The sequence below is a fragment of the Periplaneta americana genome, chromosome 11 (genome assembly GCF_040183065.1).
Source record: "Periplaneta americana isolate PAMFEO1 chromosome 11, P.americana_PAMFEO1_priV1, whole genome shotgun sequence".
NCBI lineage: Eukaryota > Metazoa > Arthropoda > Insecta > Blattodea > Blattidae > Periplaneta > Periplaneta americana.
In genome coordinates this window covers 54,179,460-54,201,445 of record NC_091127.1, presented here as the reverse complement: position 1 = coordinate 54,201,445, position 21,986 = coordinate 54,179,460, and the positions used below count along the sequence as shown (strand labels likewise).

The following is a 21,986-nucleotide window of genomic DNA, read 5'->3' as shown; positions in this document are numbered from 1 at the left end:
TATAAATAAACGTAAAACAAAAGACTCAACAGTTTTCTATTGTTAAAAATAATTGAAGATCACGTTTCTACAATAAAAATTATCACCGTCTAAACCAAACGTCGGAAAGCTGATCTATACGTTCAAAACTAATTGGGTGAAAACACCAGAGATATAAATGCGCTTCCATATACGTACTCGATCTTTACATATTTCTACAGACACAAGAGCTCATGTCTATTAACTGCTCTATGATAAACTAATAGTAAACACATAAAAGGAGAGAATACGTTCTTCTTTAAACATCTGATTCGAATACTAAGCAGCCAGGTCGCTCTTGCGGCCGTGGAAAGGCAATGTGAGAATACGCCTCAAGCAGCAACGCCTCCATGTGGCGGGGCATCCGCTATTAATTGGGCACTGCCAGAACTTTATGGTGCGGAGAACACATACCCCTCCTCTGCGAAGCTAAATTGCTCAAAATTGCAATGACCCCACTATACAAGGATTGGCATACACATTAAAATGCCTAGGTCAAATAATCAGTGGACGAGATTCACTGTTGCTATCTGCCTGGAATCTATCAAAGCAAGTCTCAAAATTTTCGTTACTGGTCACATAATATCACACACGTTCAAATACACCGTGATTAAAAAGGATGGTGCAAACTGATTTTTTCAAAAGTGAACTTTATTGACTCGAAACAACATATTACCTATCCAAGTTTTTTTTTTTTTTTTTTTTTTTTTTTTACACTAAAATTGTTCAATGTGACCGCCGTTGGTGTCAGGGCAAATGTCGAGATGGTACTCTAGTTCTGTCCGGATTCAGACTCGTGCAAGCATGTCCTCGGTTATTGACTCCAGTGTTGCTTCGATTCTTGTCTCAGGTCATTCAGGTCAGCTGGCAAGGGGGGAACATACCAAGGCACCATACATTAGTAAAAATATTCGAATATCCGAAATTCATCCGTGATATCGATATATGAAAGTGTTTTGCTCAAAATATTTCAATAGCACCAATCTAATAATAATAATGCCCGGTTTCTGGAAAGACAGTTACCTGTACATACAGAGTTATCTAAGATTTAACGAGCTGATATGTTTGAAACGAGTTTCCGAAAACAACAGTTATCGTCATATTTACAGTTATCTGTGCTTCAACTGATAACTGTGCCTCAGCCTGTTGTTACCTGGCTGTTAATACTGATTCGAACAAATACCAACATGCGGCGGTACTGCATTACTGTTTCGTAAAGTATAATAACCGATATTAAATAATAATATAAACCGGAATTAATTAATTTACTATATTATCGGTATAATTTAACAAATTTGGCGTTTTATTTACGTAACTTACGGTAAATGTTCTACTTTCTATGACATATTAGGATAATAATGTGTGTTTGTAAAAACAATTTCGAATATCTTAAGCTTCATTTTCGTCATAAACTTCAGATTCTATGTCGTCAGTCAATGAATATTTTATTCTTGGGTGCTCTACCAATGCCAATGGTATTTCGGTCTCCGAAAAGTCCATTTGAACACCCGAAAGCATTCATATGGACGAATGTAACATATTTTTACATTACCAATATGGGTGCCATAACTACCACAGCTGACTGCGGTTGTAGTTTTGTAGCAGAAATTACATCTAGCTCTCTCTCCACTAGTATTATTTACCTCGATGATCACGCCAAATATCAACAACTATTACCTTTTTAATCATATTACGATTGAGATGGAAGTGTATATGTACACTATCGTTTATCACACGGTTCCATAATTAAAAAGCCTTGCTCCTACCAGTGCAGGTGGAGACATCTATGGACAACAAGAGATACTGAACTTAAAGTTACCTCAACTGTTAGTTACAAGATCTGATAAATCTAAATTTAACTTTTCGGAAACACATGAAAGTTAACAGTGCAGTCAAATTTATAAGTGCAGTTAAGTAACTGACAGTTAACTGAGGTGTACCAGAAACCGAGTATAATAGTAAAATCATTTAATTGTTTTAACACTTTCATGATATTAGTAATCAAATATGCTAGTTTGCAAGAAATCATGCTTTCCTAGCACTTATCTAATATACCCGAATGTAAAAATGCTTCCCTATAACGTATCTTTCATCAGAATTATTTGGATCCCAAAAAGGTTTTCAGAAATTTGCTTAACCATACATCATACATTCATGAAATGTGTTCGAATGTCTAAAACGTTTTCTTGAAACCTGCCTACTAGCAGTAAATGTGAAATTATTTTCCGATGTTAAATTCTTCCACGTAATTCATCTGCCAATAAAAGCTGTTGGGGTTTCAAAACTATTTTTGACAGGATAAGGTCTTATATAAAAAAGCATGCAGTAAAATGTTTCTGTGTACTCACCGGTGTCCATGGCGACTAGAGTGAGGATGTACTCGGCCTGCGCCTCGCGGTCCAGAGCTCTGAGCAGAGTGATCTCTCCAGTTGAGGCGTTGATTCTGAAGAGATCTGCATCACCCTCCTTGAGGAAGTAGCGGACCTGTCCGTTGTAGGGCGGAGTATCGGCGTCGTATGCTCTCACGGTGAGGACATAGCCGTTCGGTGGGGGTACAACGTTCTCCATGACGTATGCGAGGTATGGCGAGTCCAAGAAGGTGGGTGGATTGTCATTGATGTCGGCGACAGTGATGACGATGGACGCCGTGTCGAAGCGGACGCTGGAGTCCTCGCCCGTGTTGAGGAGGAGCAGACCTCCGGCGCAGTCCTCGGCTCGCACTGTTAGGATGTACCGGCTCTTGCGTTCGTAGTTGAGGTTCTTGGCTACGCGAACTACCCCTGTGTCCTCACTGATGCTGAAGTCGCGGTTGTCGTCGCCAGAAGAAATTGCGTAACGCACTCGACCATTCGCGCCTTCGTCCACATCAGTAGCAGAGACCTGCGAATGATATACCAAATTATTATGAGTACAATTACGGGTAAACAAGAATTTGATCTACATACAAGGTCAAATAAGCGGGAACAATCTATTTACGCTATCATCATCATCATCGTCGTCGTCGTCGTCGCCCTCGTCAGTATCTTCTAGATCTGTGCAGTTTCTCGAGTAAACAAGGATTTGGTAATTTCATATAAGACGGGCACCTGGTTGAATGTAGTATTACCAACTTTTTTATTTCAGAGTTAAATGTTAGTGATTTTTAGTGACTTGTATATGTTAGTTCTAGATTTTTATACTGGTGTCGCCGTGATTTTCTTTCGATTTGATTGGTTATACAGTAGTTGTAAATTTTTCTAGAATTTCGTTAATTTTGAAAGGGTAATATTGCTGTCAGTTGTTCTTGGTTGTTTGTCGTGAAGTGGCGTTATATTGTGTCTGATGGCTAAAGCTATTGAAAGTTTGTCATTTTAAGATATTTGTGAAAGATGTGTGAACATAGAACAGGGCATTACATTTTGTGTCGATTTTGGTTTAGTTCTTTCGCTGGTGAATAAGAATTGTGTCGAAAACTGTGGTTTAAAAGGAATTATTTACTGAATATTCCGTATAAGTTAAGGTGTAATAAGTGTTCGAAGAGAATTTCATTTTGTGTAAATACATTGTTTATTTATGCGAAGTTGACTGTACGACAAAGTGTTAGCTTAGTTCTTTGTTGCCTGCATGGTTTAAGTTTAGATTGCCTTGAAGCCTTTCTCATATACTGGGAGTGAAGTGGTTGTCGTTGAAGACGTCATAAAGTGATAAATTATTGTTTTGTTGTGTATTTTAGTGATTTCTTGGGGTAAAGGGCGGATCAAAACCAACGAGTTATCAAAACTGCCAGAAAAGTACTGCCAACTATGAAGTTCGAATGCTAACAAACACCAAAAAAATGAAAGATGGAAAATTAGAAATATTTTCATTTTTTAAGGGTTTGCTCTTCTTTATAAATATGAATATATGTTTTATTTTTCATCTTTGATATTTTGATGTTTGGTGGCATTTGAACTTCATAGTTGGCAGATCGTTTTTGGTAGTTTTCGTCAGCCATGTTGGGTTTTGCCTGTCTTCTAGGAAATTACCAAGGATTTGAACTACGTATAAGATCAAATATGCAGGAACAAAATAGACTATACATAGTATCATCATCATCATCATCATCATCATCGTCGTCGTCGTCGTCATGTACAGTTTCTCGGTTTCCAATTGTGAGACAAAGACTGAGTTAGAAGTGCAGATATATTCTACGAGGGCTGATCAAGAAAGGTAGGCTGTTTTTGTTTCTTTTTCACAGATGTTTATTACTCTACCTCAATGTTTACATGATGTTTTTCAAAGTAGTCCCCTTCTACTTGAATGCACTTGTTACAGCGTTTCTTACAGTTCTCGAACACATGATGCAAGCCATTCTTTGTCAGGTCCTTGAGAATCGCCTCATATTTCTTGAGAACTGCTTCAGAGTTCTCAAATCGAAAGCTCCGCAGCTTTGCCTCTAGTAACGGCAATACAAAAAAGTAAGATTGAGGCTATAAAGACGCATGTGGTACACAGGTTATGTTGAATTTAGCACAACTGATGCACTCTCCACCCATGCCGATGAAGTTATGGTCGTTTCTTTGCGATGTGCATCCTCATTGCCGCCAATACTGACGAATGTAGTACTCGAATGCTTTATGCGAAAACAGAATTTTATTGCTCCATACTGCTCCTCTCGCGTCACCTCAATTTTGTGGCATGCGAATGCAAGTAGGATCTACAACACAGAGCATTACTACCAACCGACCAATACGATAGCACTGCCGCCTATTGTCATTATACATAAAACCCCATTGTTTTCAAATATTCAATGTACAGACATGTAACTCTCAAGGAAGCTACGGAAAAAATCAGTCTCAGCCTCTTTTTATCAGCCCTCGTATAAACCATCCAAAAATTGATGTGTCACACAGATTATTATTAGAAATGACAAATGGAAAATATTATTATGAAAAAGAATATTGCTATGCGTACTATAAACATATAATAAACATGAAAGAACGATATTTGAAAAATTATGATTTGGTGGAGAACTTTGTAGCTCAGTTAGCTATCATAACAGATTCGTCACACTCCGCTTTTTCCATTACGAATGGCAGCAACCTGGATACTATGCTCCTTCTGATATCGGCTCGAACAATTCATTGTGAACTACAGTCCTCCTGTGAGGTAGATTAAATCAATAATATCCATTATAAATCCACATTAGAACATAATTTATTATGTACGGCAATATACTAAAGTTAATTCATCAATGATGATAACCAATAACTATTTTATAGTAATTTCACAATAACTTCGTTTATTAGTAAGTCGCAATTCGAAATAACGACGTGAAAATCATAAGCGTAATATAATGTCGTGTATAGTCTATGTCATTGGGAGGGGATAGTGCATACATTTTATCTTTCCATGCTTGCGATGCACTAATTCACGCGAGACATACGAGCACCCGGCCGGCAGTAAGTTCTCTAATGTTTTTGGAGTCGGCAGTATGGTATATTGACCGCATTTAACAGCAGGAAGTTATGATTATACTTCAATAAAACATGCAATATAATTGTTAGAGCTATATGTACATTCCTTATACGGTCATCGTAGTGGGCTGTACGTTAGCTCTTTGACGTTTCTTACGCCAAGAAATCAATTCACGAAATCAAATACCGGTAGTTGCTGGAGGAGAAGAGAAAAATAATAATACTAATAATAATAATACTAATAATAATAATAATAATAGTAATAATACATACAAATGGCTTTTAAGGAACCCCGAGGTTCATCGCCGCCCGCACGTAAGCCCGCCATCGGTTCCTATCCTGTGCAAGATTAATCCAGTCTTCATCATCATATCCCATCTTCCTCAAATCCATTTTAGCACTATCCTCTCATCTACGTCTCGGTCTCGCCAAAGGTCTTTTTCTCTCAGGTCTCCCAACTAACACTCTATATGAATTTCTGGATTCGCCCATACGTGCTACATGTCCTGCCCATCTCAAACGTCTTGATTTAATGTTCCTAATTTTGTCAGGTGAAGAATACAATGAGTGCAGTCTCTATTCTCCTGTAGCTTCATCCCTCTTAGCTTCAAATATTTTCCTAAGAACCTTATTCTCGAGCACCCTTAATCTCTGTTTCTCTCTCAAAGTGAGAGTCCAAGTTTCACAACCGTACAGAACAACCGGTAATGTAGGCCCTAACTGTTTTATAAATTCTAATTTTCAGATTTTTTGAGAGCAGACTAGATGACATAAACTTCTCAACCGAATAACAACAGGCAATTCCCATATTTATTTTGCGTTTAATTTCCTCCCTAGCGCCACTTATATTTTTCGCTGTTGCTCCAAGATATTTGAATTTTTTCCAACTCTTTGAAGGATAAATTTCCAATTTTTATATTTCCATTTCGTACAATATTTTGGTCACGAGACATAATCATATACTTTGTGTTTTCGGGATTTACTTCCAAACCTGTCGCTTTACTTGCTTCAAGAAAAATTACCGTGTTTTCCTTAATCGTTTATGGATTTTATCCTAACATATTCACGTCATCCTCATAGACAAGATGCTGATGTAACCCGTATAATAATAGTAATAATAATAATAATAATAACAATAATAATAATAAATATGGGAAATGCGTGTTATTATTCGATTGAGAAGCTTTTGTCATCTAGTCTGCTGTGAAAAAATCTTAAAATTATAATTTATAAAACAGTTATATTACCGGTTGTTCTGTATGGTTGTGATACAGAGATTAAGGGTGCTCGAGAATAAGGTTCTTAGGAAAATATTCTTCACCTGACATAATTAGGAACATTAAATCCAGACGTTTGAGATGGGCAGGGCATGTAGCACGTATGGGCGAATCCAGAAATGCATATAGTGTGTTAGTTGGGACACCGGAGGGAAATATACCTTTGGGAAGGCCGAGACGTAGATGGGAGGATAATATTAAAATGGATTTGAGGGAGGTGGGATGTGATGATAGAGACTGGATTAATCTTGCACAGGATAGGGACCAATGGCGGGCTTATGTGAGGGCGGCAATGAACCTTCGGGTTCCTTACAAGCCATTTGTAAGTAAGTAATAATACTTTATGATAATACACTTCAATATCTCAATTAATCATCAAATTTTGTGATGAGAACATATTTCAGCGTAACAAAAGACATTAAGATGACTCGCGTAACGTTGGTAGCTGAAAGACTGTTGCTAAATAAACGAAGGGGAAAGAAATTTATAGCCGTTGAATCCAATTTTTCACTCAGACACGTCCAGGATACAACCCCTGTAATTAAATCGTAACACCTGCTGTAAAATTAAACTCAATTAAAATTACCTACACATTTTCCATCTTCTAACAAGACGCTTCAAGTTACCTAATCAGAATATGATCAAACTGAGGCCTGAAATAATTAATTTACTTACGCATTAACGTTACCGAATGCAAACCATCGATTCAAATATACGATATTGTTTAACACTTCAACTAAATTAAAAAGCGATGAAGAGTGACTTTCAACTAAACCTCTGTGTACGAAACGATTAAGTAGTAATTGTGCCGTGGATTAGAAGGTACGACAATGATTCGAATCCCGTCTCGAGTATGAATGTTTGTAAGTTATTAACATTTTTCTTTTGGGTGGACATCCGCCGTGGTACCGACACCATGCAGCGAGAATCTCAGCATAATTTCAGAAATAATAATCCTTCTATAATTTCTAAAAGACTCGTTACACAGCCAAAATCAAGTAGCCTAACTAAATCAATTACAGAATCAGTCAGTGAACTAAGAGCCATTGACATCCATTAAGTTAATCATTCAGTCTAGTCATTCAGTCACCCAGCTAGCCAATCAGTCATTCAACTACCTCACTAGTCAGTGATCAGTCATGTAGATATCGAGCTATATCGGCATTAGTTGTGAAACAATTGACAACTGATAAGCAAACATTCTCTTGGTGGCAGATAAAAAATTTTTTTTTTCTTAAATCATGTTAAATATCAAAACACTGGAAGACAAAAACATATATTGTAACTTACTGGTACGTAAACACATAAGCAAACTGAAAAACAAAAAAGTAGGCTAAATCTTAATTATTTTCTAGGTTTTCATTTCAATGTTCACCTATTGCAATGTGTATAATATTAAAACACACTTTCTTACGTTACAGGAGTTCATTTTTCTCATTTGAAGGTCCTACTGTAGACGTTTAGGTTTATTTTTAGATACAATCATTCTCTATGTAATTTATAATATTACGTTAGCAGTTGCAATCCTTAAAACTGAACATAAATTAAGGGTTGAGAACCACAGTGGGCCAAGCGCCATTTACTAAACCGTATAAAACAAGGGTTAAAATGAAGTTATCACCATAATTCAATGGAAACATACAGCAAGTAATATAAAGATACAACTAAATGATATGTCAATCTTCATTAAACTATGATATTCATTCACCTTTCATCCTTGCTTTCTCCGTTTTTAATAAATGGCGCTTGGCCCACTATGGCTCTGAACCCTACAAATTATTGTCGACTCAGTCGACTCTTTACATTAAATTTATCAAGTTTCATGAATGAAATAACTGTTTACACCTATACGTACTGCCGAACATTGATATTATTACTGAAACAAAATTTTACTTTATTATTTAAATAAAAAGTAAAAATTAAAGTAATCGAAGAAATTGTGATGACTTCAATGCTCTGTACTCTTTAGCATGAGGTCGAATGTAGACGTATTAAATTTGTACTTCCCTATCAGGTCTATGGTCCGTCCCACGAATCTGTAGAGTAATTTTATGCATATGGGAGCGGTGTCTATCTGTGCCGAAGTGTATTGCGGGCAGCATCAGCTCGAGGCCGCTAAGGGGTAAGATTGATCGTGGTAGTGTAGACTCTACACCATGGGTGTCCAAACGCCTATAGAACCAGGAGATATTGCACGTGAAGCATGCTCTGCTAAGGTCAGTAACTTTCCATATAAAATAGGAAAAACGACCTTAAAGAATATGCGTTGCGGGTTTCTTACGCCAGGGATTACCTCGTACGAGTTACAATTGGACATCTATGCTCTACACCAGTGATCGCCAAAAGATGTGTCGCGACACATGCCCCTGCCTCCACTCAAGCCTAACCATGGCATCATACCCTCTGTTTACAGCCTTCACTTCGTTAGAAGTAAAGACAGATATCAGCAGGGAACGTACACATATAATGTTACAAGTGTGTAGGATAATATGTTTCGATGTCTTTTTCAAAATAAATATGTAAAAACTTAATTTTAAGGAGCATGGGAGGAACAGGATTTCTTTTGTGCTGATGGCCAAAATATGAGATACTTAATTTGTTGTACAATTTTAAATGAAGTATAAAAGAACAATGTACGTTGTCATTATTCTTCTTGTCATAAAGACTACCACGCCCTTACCTGTAACTTAAATATTTCATTAATAAACAAACAAAAAGTATCGGCTTCTCTATGTCTTAATCGGGGTAAAATACTTCGTCGTTTTTTGACGTATGTAGTGTAATTTATAACTTCGTGACCAGCCTGGTACGTTTTTCTAATTTCAAATATCTGCTGATGTAAAGTAGCCTACGCATTCTTTTTATGGTAAATAAGAAAATATATTTTATTTTATTAAGAACACAGAAAATAATGAATAGAAGGATAAAAAGTTAACATGAAAAAAGTGTGTGTAGTTAATAAGTAGAAGAATGTTATATTGTTTTTGTTTTTAGGTTACAGTCCGTCTCTGCACTGTCATTCACTGCATTACCTGAGGAGATACCCACTCCATCCCTCTCCTTGTGATAGTGGTGTGCGGGTTGCATTTCTATTACGTCACAATTTCGTAGTGTTTGGCAACCACTGCTGTACACTGTAGAGTTCAGATAGAAATGATCCCCTCCCTGCAAGCGATTGGTAGCTTCGTTCAACCAACACCTCCATCCAGAGCACTCACTGCCCCTAGTCACTATTCATGTGAGAGTCAATTAGTAACGGTATGTCAGGATTTAGAAGACGGAATAGATTCCAATAGCCAAGTAGATGCAGTGATTATTGACTTTTCACGCGCATTCGATGTAGTCCCACACGATATATTGTTGGTTAAACTACAATCAACGGGGATTGACTTCAGAGTGCTCAAGTGGATCAAGGAATTTTTAACTTGTCGCACTCAGAGAGTACGGGTAGGGGAGGAATTATCGAACCCAATTGAAATTACTTCCGGGGTCCCGCAGGGGAGTGTCTTGGGGCCTCTTCTATTCTTGGCTTTTGTAAATGATCTGCCAGTTAACATCTTGTCTAGGGTTCGCTTATTCGCGGATGATTGTATGGTATACAGGGAAATAAAAAGCCATGAAGATACTACTCTTCTCCAGAATGACCTCAATAGAATAAACGATTGGGCAATAGCCAACAAAATGAAAATAAATTCCCTAAAGAGCAAAGCCATCAGCTTTACAAGGAAAAGAAATAAAATAATCGCATCGTATACGTTAGGGGGTGAAACCATTCCGAAAGTTAACAAATGTAAATACCTCGGAATAACATTTAGCAGCGATCTCGGCTGGGGGGAACACGTTACAGACACAGCGGGAAAAGCATGGAGAGCGTTACACTTTGTGATGAGGGTACTAAGAAAAGGTTCTGATAAATCCAAAGAGATTGCATATAAATCACTAGTACGTCCAGTAATGGAATATGGTGCTGCATGTTGGGATCCTTACAGATTAGAACATATTAAGACATTGGAAAAGATTAAAAAACGGGCTCTTAAGTGTTGTCGGAAAAATTCACCATTAAAATGGGACACACTCACGGACAGGAGAACGCGAATTCGATTATGCGCACTGTTCAAAACATACAGAGGTGAGCCTGCCTGGAGAGAAATAAAAAATAGGTTGCAGCCACCAAATTACTCTTCAAGGAACGACCACTCATATAAATTGAGGGAAAGAAGGCAGAGGACGGACACTGGAAAGTTTTCTTTTCTCAATCGTACTATCAGGGACTGGAATGCTTTACCTGCAGACTTACTAAAGGCTTTACCAACAACCAAAAATGTATTTAAAAATAGGCTTAAGGACCTTACTAATAGACGGTAATTATACACAGTATTTAAAGGGTGTAAATGATATGTTGTTATTGAAGTGTTGTATCAGTGAAGAATTATGTTGTGTCAGTGAAGTGTGTTGTATCAGTGAAGAAGTATGTCGTGTCAGTGAAGTGTGCTGTGTAAGTGAAACGTGTTCCTGTCGGTGAAGTTTTATAGTTTATAGTGGCAGTGCATAGTATTTGAACAGTGAAATGTTTTTGAAGTGTTAGTGAAATCAGGATAGAATCAGTGAAATGTGTCGTAGTTCCATTGCAGTGAGTGAGTTGACAGCGAAATGAGTGTAATTTGAAAGGTACTTGTGCAGATATGAACATATCATACTCGTGGGTTTTAGTTCGATCTTAATTTTAAGATACAAATTAGATTTATTTCAAATGTTATTTTAAGTGATCGTTTCATTTAATTTAGTATATTCCCTGTTGTTGTTGTTATTATTATTATTAATTATTGTTAGTATTAATTATTAGTATTATTATTAATTGTATTTTTAATTAATAAGTTTATTGTCATTATTGAGTGTAATTAGTTATCACTGCCACCGGGTATATACCCACTGCAGTGTGAATAAATACATACATACATAGCCTACCACTTGCGCAGAGATCTTGATTCGTCTTTCTAATCTACAGATTCCTGGGACTGACCATAGAGTAAGATTGCAGGTAGACAAGGGATATCAGGGGAGGTAAGGTTTGCTGTTGCTGGAAGGAAATTGAAGAAGAGCACGTAATAGAACGGCATGATATCGCTGAGATAGGTATACTGCAACTTAAAGAATTACATAATTTTGTCTATACTTCATGTAAGAGAAAATAATTGACGCTATGATTGAGAACAGAGTTCGAAATAACTGTACAGAATTTTAAATTTTACTTCGCTGGCGTCTTACCTGGAGCACACTAGCACCGATGCTGGCGTTCTCGGCCACAGAGGCGCTGTACTGCTTGGGGTCGAACACGGGGCTGTTGTCATTCTCGTCCAGCACCTTGACCAAGATGCGCTCCTTGGTCTGGCGAGGGGGATCGCCGCGGTCTCTAGCCGTCACCTCCAATGTGTAGTTGGCCCTCGCCTCGCGGTCCAGGCGCCCTGAAACCCTCAGCAGCCCGTCCACGGGGCCCAGCGAGAAAATGGAGCCCAGACCCGGTTCCAAGGCGCTCAGCGTGTATTCGATGTAGCTGTTGCGTCCCTCGTCCCTGTCCAGGGCCTTCACCGCCATCACCACAGTGTTCACAGGGATGTTCTCCGGCACCGAGGTCTCATTCGGAGTAATGAATTCCGGCGACATGTCGTTCACGTCCTTCAGCACGATGGTCACCTGCGAAAACAGAAAAATACGGAATCATTGTATGTGACGTGTGAGGAAGGGCAAGACAAGATGTATATGTCACTTATTCTTAGGTGCTCTGAATAAAGTTCATGCATGCGTAGGCCTAATGAATGCATTGCAGTTCTTAAAAGACGCAACAGTCAGCGAGCAGGTCGCGGACAGCAACGATCGTTGTTCTGTCCGAGAAACATGTCGTACACCTTTCAGTTATAAAAATAAATAAATAAATAAATAAATAAATAAATAAATAAATAAATAAATAATAGTACATTATGCAACGAGCCTATAATGATAGTAATTAAGACGCGAGTATGTTTGTTTATGAAACGAGCGCAATCGAGTTTCATAATTTTCATACGAGCGTCTTAATTACCATTATAGGCAAGTTTCATACGACTTTTTATGCTCGACCATATTTCTAACTTGAAATTATTCAGAAGTATTCATTTTATTCGTATCTGACTGAAGATCGGAAGTGACCTTGTGCATAGCTCGTAAATTGTGAGATGTGCGCAGACGCGAAAGTATTGATTTTTTCCGAGGAACAATAATGTCATTGACCTTGATGTGATCTAGAGAATAACATGAACTAATTTTGATATAACCTGGAAATTGATTTAGAATTAAAAAACGAGATGACAAATTGAATTTATTTGAATATTATTTACAATTAACGCTAATTATTATAGTAACAGAACATAACCTTCTGCGACAGTATTGGATTTCCAGCCTCCGTGACGTTTCTCTCGTTGTCTTTCGATTGCATATCCGAGAATAATCGAAAACCTGAACTTTAATGAATAGGTGTACTTTAATGACATGCGTTAAAGGACTGCTACCAGGTGTATAATTACTATATTTCGACATGGTCGAGCATAAATAAATAAACTCCACATATGGTTGAATCATGTAATGTACCTTCAAGTTCAGATTAAATAAATAAATAAATAAATAAATAAATAAATAAAGTAAACTCCACATATGGTTGCATCATGTAATGCACCTTCAAGTTCAGATTAAGTAAATAAATGAACAAATAAATAAATAAATAAATAAATAAATAAGTAAATAAATAAATAAATAAATAAATAAACTCTACATATGGTTGAATCATGTAATGCACCTTCAAGTTCAGATTAAATAAATAAATAAATAAACTCCGCATATGGTTAAATCATATAATGCAGGCCTACGCTTCAAGTTCTGATGAACAATGTTTCGGGCTACTCTAATCCGAAAACAAGTTGATAAGTTGCTGTGAATCAGTTGTTGAGTATGACTGATCATGCCGAAAGTACGATACGCGTCAGAGAAACTATTACTTACTAAATATGATTAACAATATCCACCGCATATATTAATGTTGTAATGATTTTAAAATATAATCAATATCATAGAATATGTGTTTAACTTCTAAACGATTGTCAACAAATATCAACAAATAATGACATATATCTGCATTATTTTTATTACATATCTATAGTTACAAAGGATGCATTTTATAAGTAAACTTCTCTACAATATGTTTTACTCCCTCCCTTCCAAAATATGGCATAGTAACAAACAGAACGAGTTTGATTATTGGACATGCGCGCACGAAATGTTTCTGTTCAGAAGTGAAGGGACTATCAGACAGTGCAGTTGTGAATGTTTCTAATCTTCTGTAATGCATCAAACTATAATATTTAAGTAGTTCATTATGGACAGAAATCAAATGGGCACCTGCTGTGGTGTTCCTGTTGCAGTAAACGTAACACCAAGCCAGTCAAATATTTTGAATAGAACATCTATGGCACAACAGTCGTATAAAAACGGGTTATAATTTATTTCAGTTTTTGTGTTAATTTGCCTCTCTCAAAGCAATGTTTGTTTTTTCTTTTGTTAATTTCACATCACACAGAATGAAATGTACCTAATTTTTATGTTTTTCTTATATTAATTTATCAACCAAATAAGTATCTACAAGATGTATTAAAATTACATTATATTACTGAGAACTTTAACATATGTATACCATATTTTGGAACAGAATTAATGACATCTTTCTATACCATATTTTTTAACAGAGAGAGTAATATTGTTTTAACTTGTTCATTTTACATTGTTTTTGTTAACATATTTTATTCATTGTAGCTGTAATCACTTTATAATTATCAAATATGTCATGTACAACATGCCGACGTTCGTCATTTGCTTGTCAAATAACTAGCACTACTTTGAAATCAGACTGCTAAGTGAAGGATGTAAAACTAACGTTCTTTTCTTTTTTATTTGATATAGGATGACAATCTTTTCCAGCTTCACGATCCAGTTTTTTTTCTATATAAAATGAAAGTTCAGAGGCATCGAGGCCCACCGCTGCATAGTGCTCGTAAACGCAAACAAAATTAAATTTTGCGTATTGATTAACTTCACAGATCAAATCAGATGGCTGAAACTAATTGTTTTTATCAATATTCTCAAACGCATAACAAAAGTGATTTAGAGTAAGTGATTGTTAATCATTTAAGAAGAAACCCTCCGGGCTGCCTGAGTTACATATATGTACGTCGTATGGTCTTTTGTGACTAATCTTATATCCTGAACGCGGTAGAACTTAATAAAATATCGCTGCCAAATAATGGAAATAAATATAGATAACAATACTTATGAATAGGGACCGGATTTTTATGTAGTATCAAGGTGTGAAATATGTACACATTTATGTAAGAAAAATAAGCTGAATATGTACCAAAATATGTAAAATCATGAAAATATTTAATATCAGTATCTGGCAGGTATAGGATAGATAAGACTCTCCAGTTGTGATTTCATACAGCACCCGACATTTTTACCGCACACTTGACACATTACTATTTTTCCATCTGTAGTGAAAGCTTCGTCCATCGCAATCCATAATTTTATTTAAAGTAAAGAGGTCAAGCAATAATCTGAAAAGCTATTTATTTTATTCTTTCAACATCTTTCCAGTTTGTTCCTTCACTCCAGCTTCTTTTCAAAAGTCGGCTACTTTATTGCGGCTCATGTCAGACTTGACACGGGTTTTCCCTGGAAGGATTAGGAAAAGGATGGGTAAGGTTACAAATTGCATGGGAATGGCTTGTTAAGAGGTGTGAAGAACAATTATAGTTCGAGACAAATCATGTCGTCCTCGTCCCACTCCACCGCATGAAAGCAACGCTACTTTCTGAGTGATTTTTACAATACAAGGTAGTTGTATGAGAAAGGTTGCCTTTTGTTCACTCATATTTACAGTGGGTGGTATGCGATGTGTGCCTCTACTACTTTCTGGAACTAAGGACGTTATGTTTCGTCCCGAATATACCCTTTCTTGGGTAGGTAAAAAGGCTTTTTAAATCTGTGTATTTCAAATTGTAAACTTCCCCAGCAAAAGTTTTTTTCCCCCTTTTAGAGAAGTAAAAATGAATAAAACCTCTAAATATGTAGATTTATGTAATATCAAGCCATAATATGTAATGTTGGGGTAAATATGTAAAAATATGTAGTATCAAATTTTAATATATGAATGGTAATTACAAGATTCGCAAATATTTATTATTTATGTACGGTTAGGTTGAAAGGAATATAATATGTAATTAGGTACATAAAAATTCGGTCCCTACTTATGAAGCAATCACTTTTCAAAGGAACAAATCTATTTTAATTTATCGGCTTATTCTAAATAGGCCTAATGCAAAAAATCACGAAAAAATGTGTTCTGCTTTAATTTGAAGTAAATCGACACTGTGTATTATTGTTTCAATTACAGTTCTATTAATCTATGTATTACGATCAGTACAATATCTCAGGTCCAATATTATCTGACAAATTGATTGGTAAATGCTGAACACGAATAAAATCCAATCAATAGTTTAGGAAAAATTACTGTAGACAGACAGACATACAGTCAGCATAGAAAATCACTTTTCAATATGAAGAACGCTGGAAAAGAGAATTTTTGTGGAAATCTCGAAATCGACATTTTTTACAACGTCACAACATAACATAATAATCCGATTTACACTTCAGATAATGAGAAAGTAAAAATATAGAGCAGACTTCAGAAGGATGACAGATTTGGCGACACTGTCGGAGCCGAAACTGCTTCGAGACGACAAGGCTGCAATGTAGGCCGTTAATGAGGAATGTGGCATCACTACGAAACGCAATTACACTCTCTCGGTTACATTTAGATTCTAATTAAAATGCGTAATGGCGGTGGTAATGCCTGTACAGACTCTGACAAAAACCAGACGGATTTTATGACCATTCCTTCAACCATCGAGTGCGTTCTCTCCAGGCTATTACTTTAATTTACACAGGCGATAAATTCGATCGGCAATATTTAATACGCTACCTCATGTCCATTGTGCCTCGCTGCCGCCGAAGGGAAACCTGTGGATCACGAGCCAACAACGTATAGCTAAATGTAGGTGAGAGAAGTTGCATTTCCAGAGATGGCAGAAGATGCATTCTTTAAATATACTGTGGACCTATAATAAGTTGCATTTAAAGAAATAAGTGGCAGAAGTTACATCCACAAAGGTATGTGAAAGAATTTGCATCTGCAGAACTGCATAATAGAAATACAATCGTGGAGTAACGTAACAGATTTTACCATCTTCAGAAGTGTGTGACAAGTTACATCTTCAGAGGTGTGTGACAAGTTATATCTTTAGAAGAGATGGGTGACGAAAGTTACATCTTCAGAAGAGATACGTGACAGAAGTAACATCTTCAGAGATGTGTGACAAGTTACACCTTCAGAGGTGCGTGACAGAAGTTACATCTTCAGAAGAAGTGCATGACGGAAGTTACATATTCAGCGGTGTGTGACGGAAGTTACATCTTAATAAGAGGTGCGTGACAGAATTTATATCTTCAGAAAAGGTGCGTGACACATCTTCAGAGATGCGTGACAGAAGTTACATCTTCAGAGATGCGTGACAAGTTCCGTCTACAGAGATGCGCCAAGGAAATTACATCTTCAGAAAAGATGTGACAGAAGTTACATCATTAGAGATGCGTGACAGAAGTTACATCTTCAGAGATGCGTGACAGAAGTTACATCTTCAGAGATGCGTGACGGAAGTTACATCTTTGTATTGTTCTAGTGCGTTTAGTTTCTGGCTTTTTGGTTGGATGTATAGAATTTCCATGTCTGTGTTGATGTCTCTATATTTGTGGTTAGCTCCAACCAAAAAGCCAGAAACTAAACACAGTAGAACAATACGAAATATACAAACACACAAAAACACATCCAAATGAAATTCTCAACACACAACTCAATTTCAGAAGACACACACACTCTTCGACTCCACATTACACTACACAAACACACTCCCACAGGTAACAAAACAAAAGGCGCCAAGACCAGCAACGATCAGTTCTGATAAAGGCCTATAGCAGGCCGAAACATGTTAACAAGGTAATATAAATATTCAACACGCGAACGTTATATAATACATTTTCAAAAGTGATATAATGTTAAAAATTGTGTAATCAAGATGTATTATTATTATTATTATTATTATTATTATTATTATTATTATTATTTCAATATGAGGTAACAAATACTTATTACTGGTATTTTGATGTTGAAGGGCGGGCTCTGCTACTCTCCTGTAAAATCATATCAATACGAGAAGGTTCATTTGTTGTTTTATTTCACCTGTAATCTGTTTTGAATCTGGAATTTAGAAAATAGTGTCATGTACAGCTAGAAGGCACTCCTTAAAATTCTCCGAATCTGTAAATGACTTAATTTATGCTACCTGGTACGAGATTTTTGTTGTCAATCGTTTTTGTGTGCAGTGGAATACATTACATTCTGTTCAGATATTACGGACATTTTTAACGTTTTCAGTTTTTATATTCTTGCTTGAGAATATGTTTTGGATACTTGCTATCAAAATTTGAATACACGCTATTGTAATGTCTATTAAGATAAAAATGTTAATAAAACGTTATATATCAAGACAAAATAAGCGTAATGAGTACCACTGATCTATGGTCTTCATTAGTCTAAGTTCAAAATCCCATTCCATCAGCAATCCGTACAATATGTTTATCTATCAGTTCGTATAATTCAGTAAAACATCGAAGCAAGATTTCCTTTCAATCGTACTCAATAGATCAAATCGTCGTTGTTCCCGCAATAATTCCTATGTGCAACATATAAAAGCTTTCAGTAGGAAGAAAAAACACATTTATTCATCCTATGGCAGCCGTACATAGGAGATTGTGAATTCTTACATTTTCGAAAGAAAGCAATATAATTACATATAGGAGATTTTATTATTTGCTGTATCACTATTTAAGTTATTTTTCCGCCCCTGAGCATGAGTTCTACTCTTTCAGGGGCAAGCTAAAGTTTTTCTATATATATTATATTTATTTATATTCCCGATTTACCACGCAAATCGTCCACACCTGTGGAGTAACGGTTAGCGAGTCTGGCCGCGAAACCAGGTGACCCGGGTTCGATTCCGGGTCGGGGCAAGTTACCTGGTTGAGGTTTTTTCCGGAGTTTTCCCTCAACCCAATATGAGCAAATGCTGGGTAACTTTCGGTGCTGGACCCCGGACTCATTTCACCGGCATTATCATCTTCATCTCATTCAGACGCTAAATAACCTAAGCTGTTGATAAAGTGTAGTAAAAAAACCTACTAAAATAAAATAAAAAACCACGCAAATCGTCTGTAGCTGCATTTAGATTGGCAACAGGCCGTGACTGTTTGACCAAGCATCTGCATAGAATTGGAATATATCAGTCTCCTAACTGTCCATTGTGTAACTCAAATCAAGAAATGGATTCAGAGCATATCACAATCTGTACGTCAGTGGCTAACCATGACAATATTTTTTAAAAATATTGGAGTGCAAGAGGTCAAATGACTTTATTGTCAAATGCCTGGCATTAGAAAACAACAACATATTTTATGTTACAATTATTAGCAAAATAATAAATAAATAAATAAATTTAATAGAGCAAAAATCTGACTTATTGCAGGAACAACGACGAAATGCTCTTTAATCTTCAACACCTTCGAAATATAATATGTACATGCTAATATGTACATACTCTCCACGATGGCATTATAAATTCTTATTTTGGTTTGTTTTTATGTTTGTGAACGCCAAAATATATCATTTAGCTGTCTTGTTGCACATCTTCTTTGGATTACGTCTCAAGGGATATTAATTTGATGAAAGTTGGTAGGGGTCGTGTGTTGCACATGGCGAGATTAGTGAAGCTGCTTGTTTCTTTAATGTGAGGCACAGAACTTCCCGCGTGGATCTCCCAGCACCGAGGAGTGTCATAGTATTATAATGAAAACTAGAAATGGAGAAAGAGAATAAAAAAAATGGACATGATGAGGTAGAAGATGTGTAGTACATCTGTCTGTGAACAACATTCCAGAGTCTTGTTGTGTTTTTGGCTGCCGGGGAGGTGATGTTTACACGGGGGGGCCGTGTTTGCCGACCGACCGGGTGAGTGAGTGAACTACAGGATCGTGTAGCAAGCACGGTTTCCAACCCTTGGCACGTGTACCACTCCATAGCCTGTTTTCCACGAGTGGGTCCTAGACAAATATTATATAATTTTTATTCATATTTGGCCTACTACCGTGTGTTTTTAGTTTTATCTTTATATAAGCCATGAAGATGCTGCACAAAATGTGATTAGGAGATGTGCATGGAGATGAACTAACGACGGATGAATCTTATTGGTGGAGAACAGAATTATATTTAGAAAATATGTCTTATAAGTAGTGCAAATTACACGTAAAGCTATACTTAAAATCTGGAGGAAATAGTTGTAGGTTTATTCTGTAGTATGCGGTCTAATCTAGGGTGACCATATTTCCAAATAAAAAAAAACGGTACACTTATTAAAGTTGACATGAATCAATATTTTATCTAAACATTCATTATTACTTGTGTTTATATAATGTCAGTGAGCAATAAGATCCAGTTTTATTTATTTTAAAGTAATAAATACTACATTGTTTACATTAAGTAGGCCATAATAATTATTTTACAATTCATTTTGGGTGCTATGCATAGACATTTCGCTACAAGCGCGCTAAACTAGCCCCGGCTATCGACTGATTACTTGTACAGGATTCATATCATATCATATCATATCATATCATATCATATCATATCATATCATATCATATCATATCATATCATATCATATCATATCATATCATATCATATCATATCATATCATATCATATCATATATCATATCATATCGCTAACACTGGTTTATGAATACGAAAAACGTTAGTTCGCTGATCATCTACCGGAAGCCAGCGCTAAGAACGTCTATGAATATAGCCCTAAGATTTTAATGATCAGCTAAGCCAATTACTACTCTTATTTATATCAGTGTTTTAAATAATCAATCTTTATGGCTTAACAAAATGTACAAAAAACAAGTTACATATCACTGTTTTTTTATATATTTATTTTTGAATTATACTTGCAAACGTTTTCAGCCACCAAAGGGACATCATCACTTTCCAAACATTTATCATCATGGAAAAAGATTTCACTGCGTCATACATGTTAACTATGTCCTGAACACGTCCTTGAAATCGGCAGTTTAGTTTGTTCTGTCGTTCAGAAATATCTGTTATGAACGCCAAATCACTATTCAGATAGTACTGAATAACAGCATGAGCCATCACTGACAGTACAGACAACGCTAGAGGAGTGAAATGTCACGTGGAACTTACGTCAGAGTTCAGGCGCAGTTTCACGAAAGACAATTTTGCGACGACTGCAAATCAGGGAAGTATTCCCATGCAAAACTCGGGAGTCGTGTAAATACACCTGCATTTGTAGAAGGGAAGCCACCGTCGTAGCTCAGGCGGTAGCGCGTTTGCCTGTTAATCCGAAGTTGCCCTCGGGCGTGGGTTCGATTGTAGCTTGGGCTGATTACCTAGTTAATTTTTATGAGGTTTTCCCCAACCGTAAGGCGAATGTTAAGTAATCTATGGCGAATTCTATGCCTCATCTAGTCAAATACCATCCCGCTATCATCAATTCCATCGACGCTAAAAGAGTTAGTAGTTGTTACAGCGATGTTAAATAACTAAGTAAAAAAGGGCGCCTTTGGACCCTATGTTATGTCTCCAATTTATAAAGTGGTTGACAAACAATATCAAATGACCTGGTGAAACAAACTATACATTGAATTATTCGACTTTCGAAATATGAATCTAGCTTAAAAGAAATAGATGAAAGTAAAAACCCATGGCAAGAAGAAAATACGGAACTATTTCTGTCAAATTCATTCATTCATTCTTAGTGTTCTGCCCAAGGGCAGGTCTTTCTTATTTTCTGACTTCCTCTTACTCTCCGCATATGATCCATGTAGGCTATCTTAATATTATTTATCATCTCATATTCTCTTCTCCCCCAACTTTTGTTTCGTTCATCATTTCTTAAAATGCATCTTCCAGTAGGCAGTTTCTTCTCAGCCAGTGACCGAACCAACTTCTTTTTCTCTTCCTGATCAGTTTCAGAATCATTTTTT

General features: G+C 36.5%; 1 protein-coding gene across 1 annotated transcript in view; it reads right to left on the bottom strand.

Moving 5' to 3' along the window:
• Positions 1-21,986, bottom strand: part of LOC138709007 (cadherin-related tumor suppressor-like) — a 553,993-nt gene that overhangs the window by 430,885 nt on the left and 101,122 nt on the right. Inside the window, exons 5-6 of the mRNA XM_069839450.1 lie at positions 11,996-12,421; positions 2,367-2,898 (exon numbers count right to left, since the gene is read on the bottom strand). Coding sequence (XP_069695551.1) covers positions 2,367-2,898; positions 11,996-12,421 — 958 coding nt within the window. The remainder of the gene's footprint in view (positions 1-2,366; positions 2,899-11,995; positions 12,422-21,986) is intronic.